General features: G+C 35.2%; 1 protein-coding gene across 6 annotated transcripts in view; it reads right to left on the reverse strand.

Moving 5' to 3' along the window:
• The window catches only part of CadN (neural cadherin), a 1,042,724-nt gene that overhangs the window by 566,327 nt on the left and 456,375 nt on the right, over positions 1 to 20,022 (reverse strand). For 2 of the 6 annotated variants that reach the window (XM_074131813.1, XM_074131814.1), the window contains exon 1: positions 3,837 to 4,078. The exons of the other annotated variants lie outside the window; for them this stretch is intronic. In XM_074131813.1, the coding sequence (XP_073987914.1) occupies positions 3,837 to 3,861 (25 nt within the window). In that variant the 5' untranslated portion in view covers positions 3,862 to 4,078. Of the gene's footprint in view, positions 1 to 3,836; positions 4,079 to 20,022 lie in introns of those variants that run through there. 6 annotated transcript variants of the gene reach the window in all.

Raw genomic sequence — 20,022 nt, forward strand, 5'->3', positions numbered from 1 at the left:
TCTTTTATTAACCATTAAATACAATCCAAGGGCTACAGACCAGGGAATCGAACCCACTAAACCAACAATATATCTTAGCATTGCGGGTCTAGCCTATAACCGACTAGCAAACATACTTTACTGTAAATTTCTTTTATTAACCATTAAATAAAATCCAAGGCCTACAGACCGGGGAATCGAACCCACTAAACCAACAATACATCTTAGCATTGCGGGTCTAGCCTATAACTGACTAGCAAACATACTTTACTGTAAATTTCTTTTATTAACCATTAAATAAAATCCAAGGCCTACAGACCGGGGAATCGAACCCACTAAACCAACAATACATCTTAGCTTTGCGGGTCTAGCCTATAACCGCTTAATATACTTTACTGTAAATTTCTAATTTAACCATTAAATAAAATCCAAGGCCTACAGACCAGGGAATCGAACCCACTAAACCAACAATACATCTTAGCTTTGTGGGTCTAGCCTATAACCGACTAACAAACATACTGTACTGTACATTTCTTTTATTAACCATTAAATAAAATCAAAGACCTAAGACCAGGGAATCGAATCCACTAAACCAACAATACATCTTAGCATTGCGGGTCTAGCCTATAACCGCCTAACAAACATACTTTACTGCAAATTTCTTTTATTAACCATTAAATAAAATCCAAGGCCTACAGACCAGGGAATCGAACCCACTAAACCAACAATACATCTTAGCATTGCGGGTCTAGCCTATAACCGCTCGGCTACCGTGGCGCCTAAATCCTCCTTTATAACTGTAATTTTTTTTGCCACAATCCAGTTAAATGTCACTGCAACTCTTGCTCATTGTGGCGCTGAACGTCAGCATTTTCAGGAACTTCTAATTACATTAAATTATTACATGTTTTTTTTTTTAAATTAAAAAATAACGAAATATTTATAATAGCATATTAACGACTTTTACAACAGGAAATTCGTTGTAAAAAAACACAACAAAATCCAGGTTACATAAAAGTATAAAAACAAAAATTAAGCGCAAAAAAATAAAAGAGAAACATGTAGATACGAAAGAACTTTTTATGGTCTCAATTACAAGAGAAAGAAACAATTAAAACCTCAGCTACAAAAGCGGAAAACCTGCCAAGAACAGAGGAACTCTAAAAGAGTAATGGTAGAAGAGCTTCTCAGTTAACTTACCACCAAAACTTACAAGAGCTTTACTATATTAAAGCTCCCTCTCTCAAAGTCTCAATATTAAAACTGTACTCACAGAAAACTTCAAAAACAAACTATACTGTGAATTTTTATCAAACTCTTTTTGTGTTTGAATATTTAAAAAAATTAATAATTAAAAAGAAAAAGGATCTTTTGGTAAAAAGAGTGGCCAATTAACTTCTCGATTAGCTGCTGATTTGAAATTTTAGAAAACCATTTTCAAACATTCGATTTTGAAATTGTACGGTCAACTTTATTGGTTTTTCCATGAAAATCGAGGAACAAATTATCAGGTATTTTTCCTCTTTATAAACATTGGAAAATACAAGAGAAATGACTATCAAATATGGAACTTAGTCAAACGATCGAAGCGGATAAATTTCCGTTATAATTGTTTACAGAAAAATAAAAAGAAAATTGAAGTTTAAGATGCTAGGAATAAAAACTGTAATGCGATGCTGGATACAGAATAATTAGCAGGTATTGTTTCAAAATTAAGGTTTTTTTTTTTTCATTAGGGCTTATACGACAAACTAGGATCTGAAGGTGGTCTTAATTTCCATACATTAAAGCAGAAGGTCTTTTACACTTTCAGAAACCCTTGGGAGCTCATGGTCTTTCTTGAAGGAACCTCATGATTAAGTAGCAGATAAAATAGTTTATCAAAGCTTCTTCTTTTTTTCTACTCAAATTCCCAAAATTATTCTTGGTATCTTTATTTAATCTTTTAATACAAAACATCTTAATAAGACAATTGTATAGATGATTTCCCATTTTACGTGCGATTTGGCTGAGCAAATAGTGATCACTTGCGGAACCCCAGTCAAAGTTCCAGGGAACCCTAGGGTTGAAATCCCCTACATTATTAGGGTACTGCCACCTTTTATATAAAAAGAAAACACCTGAAAAGCTAATGTGCATTGTGGTACTGGGTTCGATTCCCGGACTAGAGGTCTTGGATTTTATTTAATGGTTAATAAAAGAGATTTACAGTAAAGTATGTTTGTTAGGCGGTTATAGGCTAGACCCGCAAAGCTAAGATGTATTGCGGTTCTAGTCTAGTCCTTGGATTGTATTTAATGTTTAATATGAGAACTTTTATAGTAAAGTATGTCAGGCGGTTATAGGCTAAACCTGCAAAGCTAAGATGTATTGCGGTTCTAGTCTAGGCCTTGGATTCTATTTAATAGTTAATAAAAGAAATTTACAGTAAAGTATGTTTGCTAGTCGCCTCCGTCCACGACACCTAATTGGTAGTTAGACGTTAAGCTCCGCCTGAAAAAATAGGCGATTACTTTACTTTACTTCATAAAAAAAAAAAAAAACAACTTAAGAAGAATCAGGAAGTATACCGCATTTCACAAATGATTGGTTAGCTTAGCCAGGACTGCGATTTGCTAGTTTGTGAACTGAAATGAATGCTTTGGCAGCATCTGACCACCGCACAGCATCAGACGGATTAATGGTTAGAGTGAGACTCAACAACTTTTCTAGAACATTTTTTTTCTGATGAAGGTACAAAGGATCTATTGCCATGGCTGCTGCAAGAAGTGCTGAAGTTTGAAAGCATTTTTGAAGAAAATCTCTTTTCGTCTCGGTTTGGGCAAAGATTTCCAAGCGATTGCCCTCAGAGAGAGAGAGAGAGAGAGAGAGAGAGACTGCTACCCTCTCTTTCTGGCACAATCTGAACAGGAGCTCTGGGTTGATCAACCCTGGACTAGGAAGAACGAACGTTTATTATGGCAACCTCGCCATCTATTAAAAGGTTAATTTTTTTTGTACTACGCGAATCATCTACTTTGATCAAGGGTCAGTGGTTTCATATTGCAAATAAACGATGGCAATGCAATTTCGTAGCGAATAAGAGATTTGAACTACCTTCAGTCATTGAGGTTATATCCTCCAGAGATGTGTAAAAAAGACAAGTTATGGCTTTAAAGGTGTGCGGCTCAAGATCGCCACCGAGAAGTGCCATTTGCCTAGGACCAAAACAGGTTACCTAATATTAATGGGGAACCTCAATAGGCTGGGAAAATTCGCAGTTCAAAGAAAATATAATTCACTTTTAGATAAAAGTTTGAAATCACGATTTTTACCCCCCCTCCTTTCTATTATCACTCCTAGAATGAAGAAGACTTTATGGTGGACATGTCAAAATTTTTTTTTTATAAATTCCATGTTTCACATAAATACACAACTCGAGATTAATGAAAAAATATTATTTCCTGTTATTTCCCCCAAAAAAGTATCAAGAGAAAATTGTACCACCAAAATTTTAAACTTCAAAAAAAATCATTTCAATAACCAGAAATAGTTAGGTCTATGGCAAACCAAATGTATTATAAATTTCTTTGATAAAATTAAGGATAAAGTCAATACGTAGATTAGAATGCTAAATTCAACAAAATTTGGGAAATTTTCTAGATAATATACGTATAAAATAATTAATTTTCGTGAAAAACAAAGCAAATAAATAAAAATAATTCAAGAAAAGCACTGAATCACTTTTACACTGCACTTTTATTAACTTTTAGACTTCACTTTTCACTTTAAAATGCACTTTTTCAAAAATAAAATTGGATAATAAATTTATCTATTCGCAATTTAATAATTTAAAAAGAATATTTTGTTTACCTTACCGCAAATAACGATGTAGAGAATCATATGTGCGTCGTTTGATTGGTGATAAAAAATTTTTTTTTGTATTGATATGGGATGAGTAGATTTGCTTACGTATCCATTGTTGTAGTCAGATATTTACGAGGAGTGATAATCGATTGAAAACTGCGAATTGCGGTTGATAACAAGATGTTGATAGAACACGTTACCATCAGAGTCATGACTTTGAAACCAAGAGAATTGTGAATATACAAGGTGGCTGTTTAAAACCGAATGTAATACTGGGGTAAGTGAGAGGCAGACACAACTCACTCTGGGGGAGATCCGGCTAGTTCCGCCACCGCCCCCAAAGCCTGGGCTCGCCACCACGCAAGTCTCTCCTCCTCAGTCTGCCACTGTCGCTTTCCACAGCCTCTCTCTCTTCTAAACAACTACTCACAGAGAGAGCGTCCAAGAAGACAACATGCGACAGTCTCGCGTCGTCATTGCACAGCCTGAAGAGATGAACACATTTCGCAAGGATATGCCTGTTAACCCTTAAACTTTTCTTCTGGATCAAAGTCAAGTTTCCAATTTCATCTAGTGGAGCAGATATAAAGTGGGGTTCCTGGCACAAGGCAAATGAGTCTGGCCCCCAGCCGCCTCCGGTCTGCTATATCCTTACCCCTCTCCCTAAAAATTATGCAGCTACCTACCCTCTACCCCTCCCCACTCACGACCTTAGTGGCCGCCCCCCAAAAAAAGGAATTAAAATAAATTCTCACATAACGATCTCCAGTTTTAAGAGGGATCAACTTCAGGAGAAAAATAAAATTAAAAGTTAAATAAAAAAAAAGGATAAATAAGGTATTAAAAGTTTTTTTTATAGATACAGAGGAAGCGGGGAAGAGCCTGGTAGATGGTTTCTGAAGAAGTATCTACTTAACGCTGAAAGCTTGTTAAGCTTCTAGTGGGCACGGCCTTTGTTGGAGGATAGAAGCCGCCTTTGTGTACAACCACGACCCATCGCCTCTATCGTAGTTCTTCCTTCAATTTTACCAGTCACTTCCGCTATTTACTTTATTTACGTTTACCACTTCCTCTCTCTAGGTTAGTTTAAAAGTATTGCGATTAAGGTAACATTTTCGAAAGTAGTTTCCATCGAAGCATCTGATTACAACTTAGCGATCGAAATTAACCGGAACTATCTCTTTTCCAAATTAATGTTTTGATTGAAGACCCTTCTTCGGCAGAGAAAATTGGTAACCTTCCCTATAAAGTAATATTTCAGAACAATTTACGTCCCCAGTGTCTTAAAAATACTAGAAGGAGGGATAAATGTGTTGTTAAATTGCCGAGTTTGGGGAAAACCCCAATACTGGAAGTAGCAAATTACTGTACGAATTTTCCTTTTCTTTAAACTTTGTGGTTACTTACATATGGTGGAGCAATGATCTTATTTCCGGCGCTTCCTGCGACTGGAGGAAGTTACTCGTAAAAGTGACATTCCGGACTAAATCAGTTCCGTTATACAATCTAGATAATGTCAGTAATAATTAAATATATGTTTTAATATGAGGAGTTCGGAGAAAAGGTCGACAGAAATGGGATTGTAGAGGAGATGTTTAAGGAAAACAATCTACGATAGAGTCCCAAATATAAGGTATAAGGTAAGCCGTCGGTTTTATATACAGGTAGATAAAACCATACTGGATATGGGTGGACGAAAGAAGGCTGTCGTGGTTTGGACTTGTTCTTCGCATGAGCGATACGCGCCTCCCAAAAAAGGCTCTCTGCTATGCCAACCTGCTGGCAGACAAAGAAGAGGAAGGCCTATGAATAGCTGGCTCGCGCAGGTAAAGGAACTAATGAGATAGCGCGAGGTCTGGATAGAGAAGGGTGGATGCTTGGCGCAAGGAACCCTAGCAGTAGGGAAATACCTTGGAGGAAGAAGAAGAAGAAGAAAGAAGAAAAGGTTCAAGTTCGATCCTCAAGGATTTTAGTAAGAGAAAGACGAATTTGATTAGCGCATTTGTTTTATTTGGTAAGACGTGCCAAGCAGATCAACTGAGCTCGCCCACTGGTCAGCCTGTTTTCCTGTAGCCACAGTCCAGGCGAATAAACACACCCCAGATTCTCTGAGAGGAAGTTCTTCGAAAAGCAAGAAGATGAGCCAACAGTGACGAATAAACTCACCCAGCTACAACGTACCTCGTCCCCTCTAAACACCAATTTCCAGACGTGGCTCCTCCCTAATTGATAGCAACCTGCCTAAAGTTGCGGTTCTAAAGAAAAAAAAAGAGTGGAAGCGGCATTCACTAGGGACCAATGACTGAAATGCAAAGATGGCATCCAAAATTACAGCCCTCAAAGATACGATCACTTCCTGGGATGGTATGTAAGCCCCAGGAAGAGCAGGGAGTTAGCAGTAGGTACAACTACTTCCTGGCGCAAAACAATCCTGCAAAACATTTCCTTCCGGTGTAAACAAAAATGGAAAATCTGTCCGAGAGAGGGAAAAGAGAAAGCAGACAATAATAAATTCACCAATATCAGAAACCCCCTGCTGCTGGAGCAGATTTTAACCCTAGGCCCCATAACATGTCCAACAACGAACTGATGATGGTAAAGGGATGGGTGCCCTAATTGGAAGATTAGTTCGTGACGGAGGTGGGGGCAGAAAAGTGGCAGCCGTCTCTGTTATTGTGAACTGCAGAACTTATGGCGGTGGCACACAGCAGATAGTAGGAACTTTAACTTTACATGAAAAGTGACTGAAGCAGCAGAAAATTATTGCAAAATTTTGGTGGAACACGGGTGTAAAAATTACGTGGCTTTTCAAACTGTAATGTTAACTTGGCTCTTAAACTGTACGATCAACAAACTGCATGGATATCACTTTAATTTTAAGAGTTATGAGTTATAAAACAGCCTTCTGTTAATGAACTGTTATAAATTATAATTTTTAGAGGCGGTAAGTAGCCTAAACTTCTCCATCATTTCCGTGGGTTAGAGGTCACGAAGAGGTGGCTTTCTTAGTATAGAGGCATAGTATACGTAGTATACTATATAGAAGTATAGTATAACATACTATATAGAAGTACGGGATAGTTTTTAGATTTATTTGAAAAATCTTTCCGATTTCACCAACTTGAAAAAAAAAATAGATATCAAAAAGTATTACAGTGAATCAATGAGACAAAAAAATTATATATTTGTTATGTGACTTCTATCCTTCATATCTTCCTTACATCATACCTTCGTGTGCTTGTAGAAACATGAACTCGATGGCCGTTTTAGACTCCAACGGTGGTATACTGAACTATAGTTCAGTGAGGAAAGTCTGAGAAACAGTCTGTACTGGAGTCACAATGTTTTTTTTAATAATTTAAAATAAAATGTTGAGATCAGTGTAACCTGGAAGGACTGAATACTATAGGAGCTGATATTGTGTAATCTATAGCCTCAAATCTCGCGAATGAAATCAGTGAAAATAGCTACAATCAAAATTTAGTCTAAATAATGTTAAACAATAAAGTGTACGTAAGCGAAAATATTTTAAAGCAATCGACTGCATGCTTTGATTGGATCAAAGTTCAGCGGATACACCCACTTCCGATATGTAGCATTATTACTACGATGACATCCCTAGCAGAGTTATATCGATATAATTTTGCTACTGATAATCATCTCGCTAAGTCTTGCTTTTAGTTCATATCTCTAAAAGTAGTGTTGAGAAGTTTAGACGGAAAGTGACCTTTAAATTACTTCCTTAGTAGAGAGGAAATGAAAATCGGATTACATAAAATACGTCAGTCACAAACGGCATTTTTATTCTTTCAAAATTTTAAGGAAATTAAATAAAACATTGAAGTGACAATGGAAGGAAGAAAACAATATCACATTTTGTTTTGCTTTCATCTTTCCTGGAATAAAAAAGACTTTCAATAAAAAGTATGAAGAGAATAAAAGAGATCTTTTTTTAAAGAGAATTACGAAAACGGAAAAAAAAGACATTTTTAAAAGCAAGCTAATTATAATTTCTCTTTGTTTTTCTCTTTATAGCAAATTTATTTATTTTCATTTTATTTTTAAATTTGCAAACAAAACAAAGTGGAGGGGAGAGACTATTGTTATTACTTTCTTAAAGAACTCAGTCCTACTTTAATTATAATTAAGCTTTAACAAAATTCTTTGCTCAGTTACGTCATAATGCTTTAATTAATTAAAGTAATTGATTTAAAAGCGTATCTTGGTTTTACTTTCTTCAAGATGAGGAAAATGTATTATTACGTCACGTTCAGGCAGAAATTTAGAAAAATCACTTATCACCGGAAGTATCCGGTGTTTTATTTGTTTGAGGTTCCCTAAGTTCGAAAAAGTGATTTTTCTTCTTGGAAAATCGGGTTTATTTGGAAAATTATCTCAAATATGCTGGTATCAAATCACTGGCAGCTGAAACTGCGTATTTCCTTTGATTCCGACAATGGAAACCCGATTGTAAACTCTTAGCTTTTAAAATCTCTCATTTGGAAGCACTATTTTTCAAAAAAAAATTATTAGATTTGATTGAGAAATTGCTTATACGATGTTGTCTAAACTTCGTATTTACATTTGACGCACATTGATTGATTGTATTAAAGGGCGGTTTCCCTAAGAGAGGGAAGGAACGCAGCCAATCCAAAATGCCCATTGTTCCCCGCCCACTCATCACCTCATAAGAGGCAAGACCGGGGCTTCAAGACCAACAAATCCGGCTACAGATTGCCGGATAGCAGTACAATAAACTAATAAAGTAGTGACAGGACACTAAGGGAGCATGGCGACTCAATCGCCTCAGTGCACTGAATAAACCTAGAAAGTTCTGGTAAAGATTACCAGATGCTACAATCTCCGGTAGGGAGACATTTGACCTTCCGAAGAAGGAATCTAGGAAGGAGAAATTTAGTTTTAGAATAAACGGGACACACCTTCTACAAAGTGCCGCACAGTCTCATTCGCCTCACCACCAGCTGGTGGCGCAGATTGGCCGCATTTGAAAAGATGGCGGATCCAAAACCACCTTCTGAAGCCAACCATGGCCGTTTTTCTGAATTTTCTTACGGGATCCGGTGTTGCTTAAAAATTCACTGTTCCAACTCTGTTCAACAACGTCTCGATAGGATATTCAGGGATAATGGGCTGAGGAGTCTTTGTAATCAAACGCAGCACCCTTTCCTTAGTGGTAATTATTATTCCTTAGTAAGTGGTAATTATTTATTGGAAAAATACTATTTAAATTTTTATTACTAATTTTCCCCCCATAGGTATTTGATAAATTATCGAATAATGCAATAAAAATTGATATCGTAAAAATGTCCAAAATAAACATGTTTTAAACATTATTTTCCCGGTTTCACACTTCTAGTGTCATGCAGAATCAAAAAAGTTAACGAAATATTTTCCTGAAGTAAAAGAAAGTAAAATCTAGATCATTGAATGAAAGTGAAAGAGCACCATTTTATGTACTGGATAACTGTGCTTTTATTGGTGGGGGAGTGGCTTACGGTGTCACTACGTCATCAGCTAAAGTCCGCCTACTACTCAAATCCCGTTCGCCAATGAGATTAGCCAATCTTTTTTGGTAATTATTTCTTGGAAAAATACTATTTAATTTTTTTTTACTAATTTTCCCCCCATAGGTATTTGATAAACTATCGAATAGTGCAATAAAAATTGATATCTTAAAAATGTCCAAAATAAACATGTTTTGATCATTATTTTCACGGCTTCACACTTCTAGTGTCATGCAGAATCAAAAAAGTTAACGAAATATTTTCCTGAAGTAAAAGAAAGTAAAATCTAGATCGTTGAATGAAAGTGAAAGAGCGCCATTTTATGTACTGGATAACTGTGCTTTTATTGGTGGGGCAGTGGCTTACGGTGTCACTACGTCATCAGCTAAAGTCCGCCTACTACTCAGATCCCGTTCGCCAATGAGATTAGCCAATCGTTTTTGCTAATTATTTCTTGGAAAAATACTATTTAATTTTTTTTTACTAATTTTTCCCCCATAGGTATTTGATAAATTATCGAATACTGCAATAAAAATTGATATCGTAAAAATGCCCAAAATAAACATGTTTTGATCATTATTTTCACGGCTTCATACTTCTAGTGTCATGCAGAATCAAAAAAGTTAACGAAATATTTTCCTGAAGTAAAAGAAAGTAAAATCTAGATCGTTGAATGAAAGTGAAAGAGCACCATTTTATGTACTGGATAACTGTGCTTTTATTGGTGGGGGAGTGGCTTACGGTGTCACTACGTCATCAGCTAAAGTCCGCCTACTACTCAAATCCCGTTCGCCAATGAGATTAGCCAATCTTTTTTGGTAATTATTTCTTGGAAAAATACTATTTAATTTTTTTTTACTAATTTTCCCCCCGTAGGTATTTGATAAACTATCGAATAGTGCAATAAAAATTGATATCTTAAAAATATCCAAAATAAACATGTTTTGAACATTATTTTCACGGCTTCATACTTCTATTGTCATGCAGAATCAAAAAAGTTAATGAAATATTTTCCTGAAGTAAAAGAAAGTAAAATCTAGATCGTTGAATGAAAGTGAAAGAGCACCATTTTATGTACTGGATAACTGTGCTTTTATTGGTGGGGGAGTGGCTTACGGTGTCACTACGTCATCAGCTAAAGTCCGCCTACTACTCAAATCCCGTTCGCCAATGAGATTAGCCAATCTTTTTTGGTAATTATTTCTTGGAAAAATACTATTTAATTTTTTTTTACTAATTTTCCCCCCGTAGGTATTTGATAAACTATCGAATAGTGCAATAAAAATTGATATCTTAAAAATATCCAAAATAAACATGTTTTGATCATTATATTTCCGGTTTCATACTTCTAATGTAATGCAGAATCAAAAAAGTTAACGAAATATTTTCCTGAAGTAAAAGAAAGTAAAATCTAGATCGTTGAATGAAAGTGAAAGAGCACCATTTTATGTACTGGATAACTGTGCTTTTATTGGTGGGGGAGTGGCTTACGGTGTCACTACGTCATCAGCTAAAGTCCGCCTACTACTCAAATCCCGTTCGCCAATGAGATTAGCCAATCTTTTTTGGTAATTATTTCTTGGAAAAATACTATTTAATTTTTTTTTACTAATTTTCCCCCCGTAGGTATTTGATAAACTATCGAATAGTTCAATAAAAATTGATATCTTAAAAATATCCAAAATAAACATGTTTTGAACATTATTTTCACGGCTTCATACTTCTATTGTCATGCAGAATCAAAAAAGTTAATGAAATATTTTCCTGAAGTAAAAGAAAGTAAAATCTAGATCGTTGAATGAAAGTGAAAGAGCACCATTTTATGTACTGGATAACTGTGCTTTTATTGGTGGGGGAGTGGCTTACGGTGTCACTACGTCATCAGCTAAAGTCCGCCTACTACTCAAATCCCGTTCGCCAATGAGATTAGCCAATCTTTTTTGGTAATTATTTCTTGGAAAAATACTATTTAATTTTTTTTTACTAATTTTCCCCCCGTAGGTATTTGATAAACTATCGAATAGTGCAATAAAAATTGATATCTTAAAAATATCCAAAATAAACATGTTTTGATCATTATTTTCACGGCTTCATACTTCTATTGTCATGCAGAATCAAAAAAGTTAATGAAATATTTTCCTGAAGTAAAAGAAAGTAAAATCTAGATCGTTGAATGAAAGTGAAAGAGCACCATTTTATGTACTGGATAACTGTGCTTTTATTGGTGGGGGAGTGGCTTACGGTGTCACTACGTCATCAGCTAAAGTCCGCCTACTACTCAAATCCCGTTCGCCAATGAGATTAGCCAATCTTTTTTGGTAATTATTTCTTGGAAAAATACTATTTAATTTTTTTTTACTAATTTTCCCCCCGTAGGTATTTGATAAACTATCGAATAGTGCAATAAAAATTGATATCTTAAAAATATTTAAAATAAACATGTTTTCAACATTATATTTCCGGTTTCATACTTCTAATGTAATGCAGAATCAAAAAAGTTAATGAAATATTTTCCTGAAGTAAAAGAAAGTAAAATCTAGATCGTTGAATGAAAGTGAAAGAGCACCATTTTATGTACTGGATAACTGTGCTTTTATTGGTGGGGGAGTGGCTTACGGTGTCACTACGTCATCAGCTAAAGTCCGCCTACTACTCAAATCCCGTTCGCCAATGAGATTAGCCAATCTTTTTTGGTAATTATTTCTTGGAAAAATACTATTTAATTTTTTTTTACTAATTTTCCCCCCGTAGGTATTTGATAAACTATCGAATAGTGCAATAAAAATTGATATCTTAAAAATATCCAAAATAAACATGTTTTCAACATTATATTTCCGGTTTCATACTTCTAATGTAATGCAGAATCAAAAAAGTTAATGAAATATTTTCCTGAAGTAAAAGAAAGTAAAATCTAGATCGTTGAATGAAAGTGAAAGAGCACCATTTTATGTACTGGATAACTGTGCTTTTATTGGTGGGGGAATGGCTTACGGTGTCACTACGTCATCAGCTAAAGTCCGCCTACTACTCAGATCCCGTTCGCCAATGAGATTAGCCAATCTTTTTTGGTAATTATTTCTTGGAAAAATACTATTTAATTTTTTTTTACTAATTTTCCCCCCGTAGGTATTTGATAAACTATCGAATAGTGCAATAAAAATTGATATCTTAAAAATATCCAAAATAAACATGTTTTGAACATTATTTTCACGGCTTCATACTTCTATTGTCATGCAGAATCAAAAAAGTTAATGAAATATTTTCCTGAAGTAAAAGAAAGTAAAATCTAGATCGTTGAATGAAAGTGAAAGAGCACCATTTTATGTACTGGATAACTGTGCTTTTATTGGTGGGGGAATGGCTTACGGTGTCACTACGTCATCAGCTAAAGTCCGCCTACTACTCAAATCCCGTTCGCCAATGAGATTAGCCAATCTTTTTTGGTAATTATTTCTTGGAAAAATACTATTTAATTTTTTTTTACTAATTTTCCCCCCGTAGGTATTTGATAAATTATCGAATACTGCAATAAAAATTGATATCGTAAAAATGTCCAAAATAAACATGTTTTGATCATTATTTTCACGGCTTCATACTTCTAGTGTCATGCAGAATCAAAAAAGTTAATGAAATATTTTCCTGAAGTAAAAGAAAGTAAAATCTAGATCGTTGAATGAAAGTGAAAGAGCACCATTTTATGTACTGGATAACTGTGCTTTTATTGGTGGGGGAGTGGCTTACGGTGTCACTACGTCATCAGCTAAAGTCCGCCTACTACTCAAATCCCGTTCGCCAATGAGATTAGCCAATCTTTTTTGGTAATTATTTCTTGGAAAAATACTATTTAATTTTTTTTTACCAATTTTTCCCCCATAGGTATTTGATAAACTATCGAATAGTGCAATAAAAATTGATATCGTAAAAATGTCCAAAATAAACATGTTTTCAACATTATATTTCCGGTTTCATACTTCTAATGTAATGCAGAATCAAAAAAGTTAATGAAATATTTTCCTGAAGTAAAAGAAAGTAAAATCTAGATCATTGAATGAAAGTGAAACAGCACCATTTATGTACTGGATAACTGTGCATTTATTGGTGAGGGAGTGGCTTACAACTACTTCACACATCCCGTTCGCCAATGAGATTAGCCAATCGTTTTTGGTAATTATTTCTTGGAAAAATACTATTTAAATTTTTTAAACTAAGGGAACAGGTATTTTTTACGTTTTTTTCTAGCTATCTTAGTTTCCGAGAAAAAGTCGTTATCCATATAGCTTGGGACACCCTGTATAATAAAAGTAGTCGTTAAACATGCCTTGAGTTCCAGAAAATGAAGGAAATTTATAGAGCTAGATTTCCGGAAGTTACAGTAAGAATAATCCGTGTTAAATGTTCACTCCAGACTTCTCCATTTGAAAACCTATGATTTCAAAAACAAACCAACACAATGGCTGCCCCATTGCAGCAAATTGATATGAAATGGGGGGAATACTGAATGATAAGTTTCTGGTAAAAAAGAAAATAGCAAAATTTCACTAACTTTTGATAGGAATTCCTTTGGGTATCCCAGCCTAACATCACGAAAACACCATTATATACTTTGTGGAGGAGACTTTTCTAGTTTTTACACTAAAGCTTGTAGATGTTCAGGTGAGCAACTTTTGGCGATTTTCAGGTATCCAGCTGGTTAAAGTGCAGCTCATACTTTACACACATAGACACACAGACACACAATACACTCTCTATAGACGACTTCACTCTCTTTACCCTGACACATAATGGGGGCCACAATAGATCTTTTAGATTACAACAGTAGATTTGGCTTGTAGCCACTCCATCTACTATGTCAATACCCAGACCAATTCAATTGAAGTTCCATTTAGGAGGTTGCGCAATTATAATACAATAGGACTGGAAGGACTTAGCAAGAACTAGGAGGAATGCTGGGATCTAGGGACAATAAAGACTAAGTAAAAGTTCTTCTTCATTAGTTCTTGTGCCATTACCTTTCCAAATCCTGATTAGTTTACATCTACCTAAAAGTTGCAATAGATAGGGGGGAAAAAAAAGATCAGAATAGTCCTAAAAGCCAGAATATACTCTCTGAAGAGTACTTAACACTTGCAAATCAACTTAACCCTTCTCCTCTACATGGGGATTTATGTACTGAACACTATATCTATCCACCTCCAGTGCCATTCCATGGGGCTCTTTCTCCTTCCCCATTTCTTATATATTCTCTTGGGGAGAATTTAATCGTACAAGAGGATGTCGTTAGGAAATTACACAATAATAAACAGTATTACTACGGACTATATACACATCTCCCAGTTCGCTCTTATACCGATCTCAGGTGAATAACTCTCTTGTGAAAGAATGAGAGAGGAGAGAGAGAGTGAGGATGAAGGGAGGATTCTGCCTTGGACCAGTTCCAAAAAGATAACTGCTTTGAATGAAATGAGATGTTATACGTTTGCTTTGCAGTACTTTCAACAAAAAATCTATTTACAGTTAGTTAAATTTAAAAATTTTGTGTTCTATTTTTTTTTTTAAACAATTACAGACTCGCACGACTACCGTGAGTACTTACTGCAAGCATTAGAGCTGTAAGAGATTTTAATTTCCTTTATCGAAAAATACTGGGGTGTTAAGGTCTAGTTTAGATTCAACAGGATGTAATAAAACTATAGTAAGTTGACATTTCCGTTGGGAATTTTTATTATTTAAAGTTGGAATCCTTGCAGCTCATTCATTTCAAACTTTAGAAGACACTCCCCACGCGGAAGTCCAACGCCAACTTGAATAAGCTTAAGAAAAATAATTTTAGCAAAAAGTTTTAGATCTAGATGAGTAAAGTAATCGCCTATTATTTCAGGCGGGGCTTAACGTCCAACTACCAAATTAGGTGTCGTGGACGGAGTCGACTAACAAACATACTTTACTGTAAATTTCTTTTATTAACCATTAAATAAAATCCAAGGCTCTACAGACCGGGGAATCGAACCCACTAAACCAACAATACATCTTAGCTTTGCGGGTCTAGCCTCTAACCGCCTATGTTAACATACTTTACTGTAAATTTCTTTTATTAAACATTAAATAAAATCCAAGGCCTAAGACCGAGGGAATCGAACCCACTAAACCAACAATACATCTTAGCATTGCGGGTCTAGTCTCTTAACCGCTCGGCTAGCGTGGCGTCCAGATGAGTAATATATTTTTTACAAAATTTGAAGAAAATCATTTTTTTGTAAAAATCAAAAATTGCAAATTGCAAAAAAAGAATGCTTACAGCACAATGCTACATCCCAAGTCTGTCAGTTCTCACTTCCGGTGGCCAAAACTACGACAATCGTTTAAGCATAAGCGGGTTTCCAGTTTTGAACTGTGATAATAGACAAGTTTTTCTCTACTCAAAGCTATTAGTTGTTTTTCAAGCGACCATAAAACGAATATTTCATCAGTTCAACCTCAGCAAGACCACAACACTTTATGTAATAAACGGAAGTAAAAATGTAGTTAACGTAAAAAATGTCTTAAAAAAAAAGTGCATTCTAAAAATGTGAAGAATTTTAAGCGGTTTAAATAAAACAAAGAAAGATTATAAATAAAAGGAATTCCTGTAGAATTTTAAGGATTTTTTGTTTTTAGTTTTTTTAAATAAAGAGAAAAATTTCCTAGTGGCAGGAAAATTATCCTTCGTTGTTTTCCACAGAGTGAACATTTTTTTTTTTTTAAATCCAGAGTGTTAATAAAATCATTCAGGCGTCCAAATTTTGCTATAATTCAGTTAAAATTTTATTTACGTATGAATGAATCTAGATTTCTAGCAGTTGTTAGTTTTTGGTTCAGTTTTTTTCATTGGGCTAGCATTTACATGGAACAATTCTTCAACCAATTGGGAACTGTGATGATAACAAAACAAAATTTTTATAACCTTTTTTTTTAACTTTAGAGATATTCAAGTGAATTAGATAGATTAGGCGTAAACAAGGACACCGTCTAAACGTAGGTTAGCACTTCGACAGAATTTCGAAAACAGTCTTTAGCCAGCCAGTTCAATAGTACAGCAAAGAAGAGAGTATCACCAGCGCAGATATTACCAATGACAACAGTGTTATCCATAAATAAAATAACGTAAAAAACTGGATAATATTCTGGAAGACAGAGAAGCATAGCAGAGAATTTGGTGGGTTTTTACGCCATTATGCAATATTAAACACAATGGGAACAGTTATTCTCTCCCAGAGAAGATTGGTATGATGATGCTGTGCTCAGTTAGATGTTCAGACCTTCCTTCCTTCCTGCACGCACGTCCTGGGCACAGAACCTTATTTACATAATAAACACACACACCCTCTTCTCGGATATTATTTCTCCTCCTTGGACTCTGCTGAGTTCACAATGTAGATCTCCTTTCTTAGCAATGGTAACGGATGAACTCTAACTTAAACTTAACTTTTTAAAATAAAAGCAAAAGTCTAACACGACTTTTTTTTTCTAACTGCAATTTGACCTATTTCCGGCGGAAAATCAAATTTTAAAATGTGACACAATGGTACAATAGGTCCGCAGTGTTGGATATTATCTTTTGATTTTTTGTCCGTCGCAGCATCCATGTTTCACCGGATTTGGACTCTCATACATCGTCAGTCTATTAACTTGTGAATTCCTGTACTATCCTGAAGAATAGTTCTACAGCAGAAGTAGGAGCCCAAAATGAGGGAGTGTCTGTCTGAAAGCGGGATTGCTATAATCCCTGGACGTGTCTTAAGAAATAATGTCCAGCCAGAGGTCAAGAACAAATGATTTACTTCATCCTTTCCCTCACTCTCTCCAAAAATCCAAATTAGTCACCTGCTGTAAAGTAATGAAATCTTTAAAAACAAAAAAGAAGAAGAAAATAATTAGAAATTTACAGATTATAACGTGATCTTCGCGGAGGAGATGGAAGTTGCCAGACTATTAATACAACACTAATGAGGTTTAAGTTGTCGAGGAATGGTTAGTAGTTAAGTTGAAACAACAGAATGCTGTACTAAATTTACGTCCCTTATTTAACTTGCAGGTAAAAGGGTGTAGAAAGGCAGGTGCAGAGGCGAGACGGGGTTAAATTAAGCCTCTTTAATTAGTTACTTGCCCTTGGGCGAAGCTGGGTCCTCTTACTGGGTTATACAATTATCAAAATTATTTGCTCTTAATCTAATCTTCAAGAAAAAAAAAAAATGAAACTCCCAGGATTAGCTGGAATATTTGAAAAAAGTCTGGAAGACAACTGGAAAAGTAAACTTTTAATCAAGTTCTCTCTGAAGAAAAAAGATATGGAGAGGACTTAGCGGTCCCGGTCGAGCTTTAAATACAATAGAATAAGTTTACCTATCCTAGGGTAAACTATCAGAAAAATAAATCATCTGTTAAATGCAATTCTCATGGTTCTAAAATATGCAGATTTTCTTTTCTACACTGAATTTTTGTGACAAATTCATTATTGTACGGCGAGACCTGTAAAGCCTACTTTTTGTGGTACTGGGTTCGATTCCCCGGTCTTAGCCCTTGGATTTTATTTAATAGTTAATATAAGAAATTTATAGTAAAGTATGTTAGACGGTTATAGGCTAGACCCGCAAAGCTAAGATGTATTGCGGTACTAGTCTAGGCCTTGGACTGTATTTAATGTTTAATATGAGAAATTTACAGTAAAGTAAGTTTGTTAGGCGGTGATAGGCTAGACCCGCAAAGCTAAGATGTATTGTTTGCTAGTCGCCTCCGTCCACGACACCTTAGTAGTTGGACGTAAAGCTCGCCTGAAAAAGTAGGCAATTACTTTACTAAAGTTTGCTAGGCGGTTATAGACTAGACCCGCAAAGCTAAGGTGTATTGCGGTACTAGTCTAGTCCTTGAATTGTATTTAATGGTTAATATGAGAACTTTATAGTAAAGTATGTTTGCTAGTCGGTTATAGACTAGACCCGCAAAGCTAAGATGTATTGCGGTACTAGGCTAGCTCTTAGATTTTATTTAATGGTTAATAAAAGAAATTTACAGTAAAGTATGTTTGCTAGTCGCCTCCGTCCACGACACCTTAGTAGTTGGACGTAAAGCTCGCCTGAAAAAGTAGGCAATTACTTTACTTTAAGTTAGCATCCATCCCATATCATAACTGCCTCAAGACGATTAACGATTTTACAAGACAAATCAAGCGTTTTCGGAAATAACCTCAGATTTAATGAAGTTTCTGTGACCACCGCAATAACTATTATCATTCATTTTGAACGAAAATGAACTGTGGGCAAATATTTCTTTTAATTTTAAATTGATTTTATCTTCAACTGTTAAATATATTATCAATTAAATTGTGGTTTTATCTTTAGTAGTTATTTTTACCATTTATCCAGTTAACATTATTATCCAGGAACTACAAATTCGGAAATAAATAAATAAACAGGAAGTTTAAAATCCTTTCATTGAAACTGAATCGCCGAAAAGGTTCTTTCCATTGGATAATATATTATTTAGAAAAAAAAAAAAAATGTTAATGCAAATTCATTAACGATGAGCCGAATCAAAAATGAGAGGCTGTAAAGCGGCTTAAAAGTGGCAAGCTCAACAGCAGTGGAGTTGATCTGATAAGTATCTTCTGTAAGTTTAACATTAATTAACATTAATCTGGAGTTGACCAGGACTCCAGCGGACAGGCTAAGGGGGACTTTTTCCAACTTTTTTTAAAATTATTTTCGGAAATCAAGCAGTGCTACCAAACTATTCTCTTGTCAAGTATGCTTTATTTCCTGTTAAGGCTATGCAAGAATATAATCTATTCCTGGTAATAAAGCCTGTAGTTAGAGCTAGAACTTGTAATTGATATAAACCGGAAGTCGATAGTAAAAAAAAAAACATCAAATAAATACGAATATTGTGTTTAGGGCGAGGGGTTCAGGGAAAAGACACCATTGGGTTTCTCTCAACTCGAAGAACAATTCTCTCTCACACAAACAGCTTGCAGTAGTGGGGCGGGATGGAGCCTTTCACCACCCAAAGCTGCAAAGAGCCCTTATAGTTTTCTCGTGCGATGATCTCGAGTTTGCCTATAGATTCGCTAAACCCCAAATAGTTGCTAACATCAACCATCATCTCTGCAGCCTCTATTGTGTTTGGAAAGTATTGTTCTTGTCGTTAGTGTGAGATACCTGCAGGGACGCCAAGATTCCCGGAGAAGTGGGCTATTCCATTTTCCCCTAACGGGGTTTATCCATTACGTGCAAAGCATTTTCAGGATAGAGTGAAAATACTTCCTTAAAATCAATTTCCTTGATAAAACATAAACAATAATATAATCACAAAGAAAAGATTTTACCATTCGTAATCCTAAAAGGAGATGGTTACAAGATTTATACTTCCGGACAAGTGAAAAGTAGATTTTTTTTAAAAAGCTGTTATTTTTAGAAAACCCATTTTAACCCATTGTTTATACGTCATATAAATGATTCAAATCATATTTGTATGACACTAAAAATGGTCATTTGAAGGAAGGAGGCATTACCACCCCTTTCCCCCTCAAGAGCCGTGAAAATTTTTTGGAAAAGTGTTCAGATAATCGAGAATACACATCTACATGAAAATCGAAAAAAAAATCGATTGAGTAAAGCAGCACTTCTGTTCCAATTTTAAA

The sequence above is a fragment of the Rhodnius prolixus genome, unplaced genomic scaffold (assembly GCF_049639745.1).
Source record: "Rhodnius prolixus isolate KJV_2025 unplaced genomic scaffold, Rpr scaffold_4, whole genome shotgun sequence".
NCBI classification, from domain to species: Eukaryota; Metazoa; Arthropoda; class Insecta; order Hemiptera; family Reduviidae; genus Rhodnius; species Rhodnius prolixus.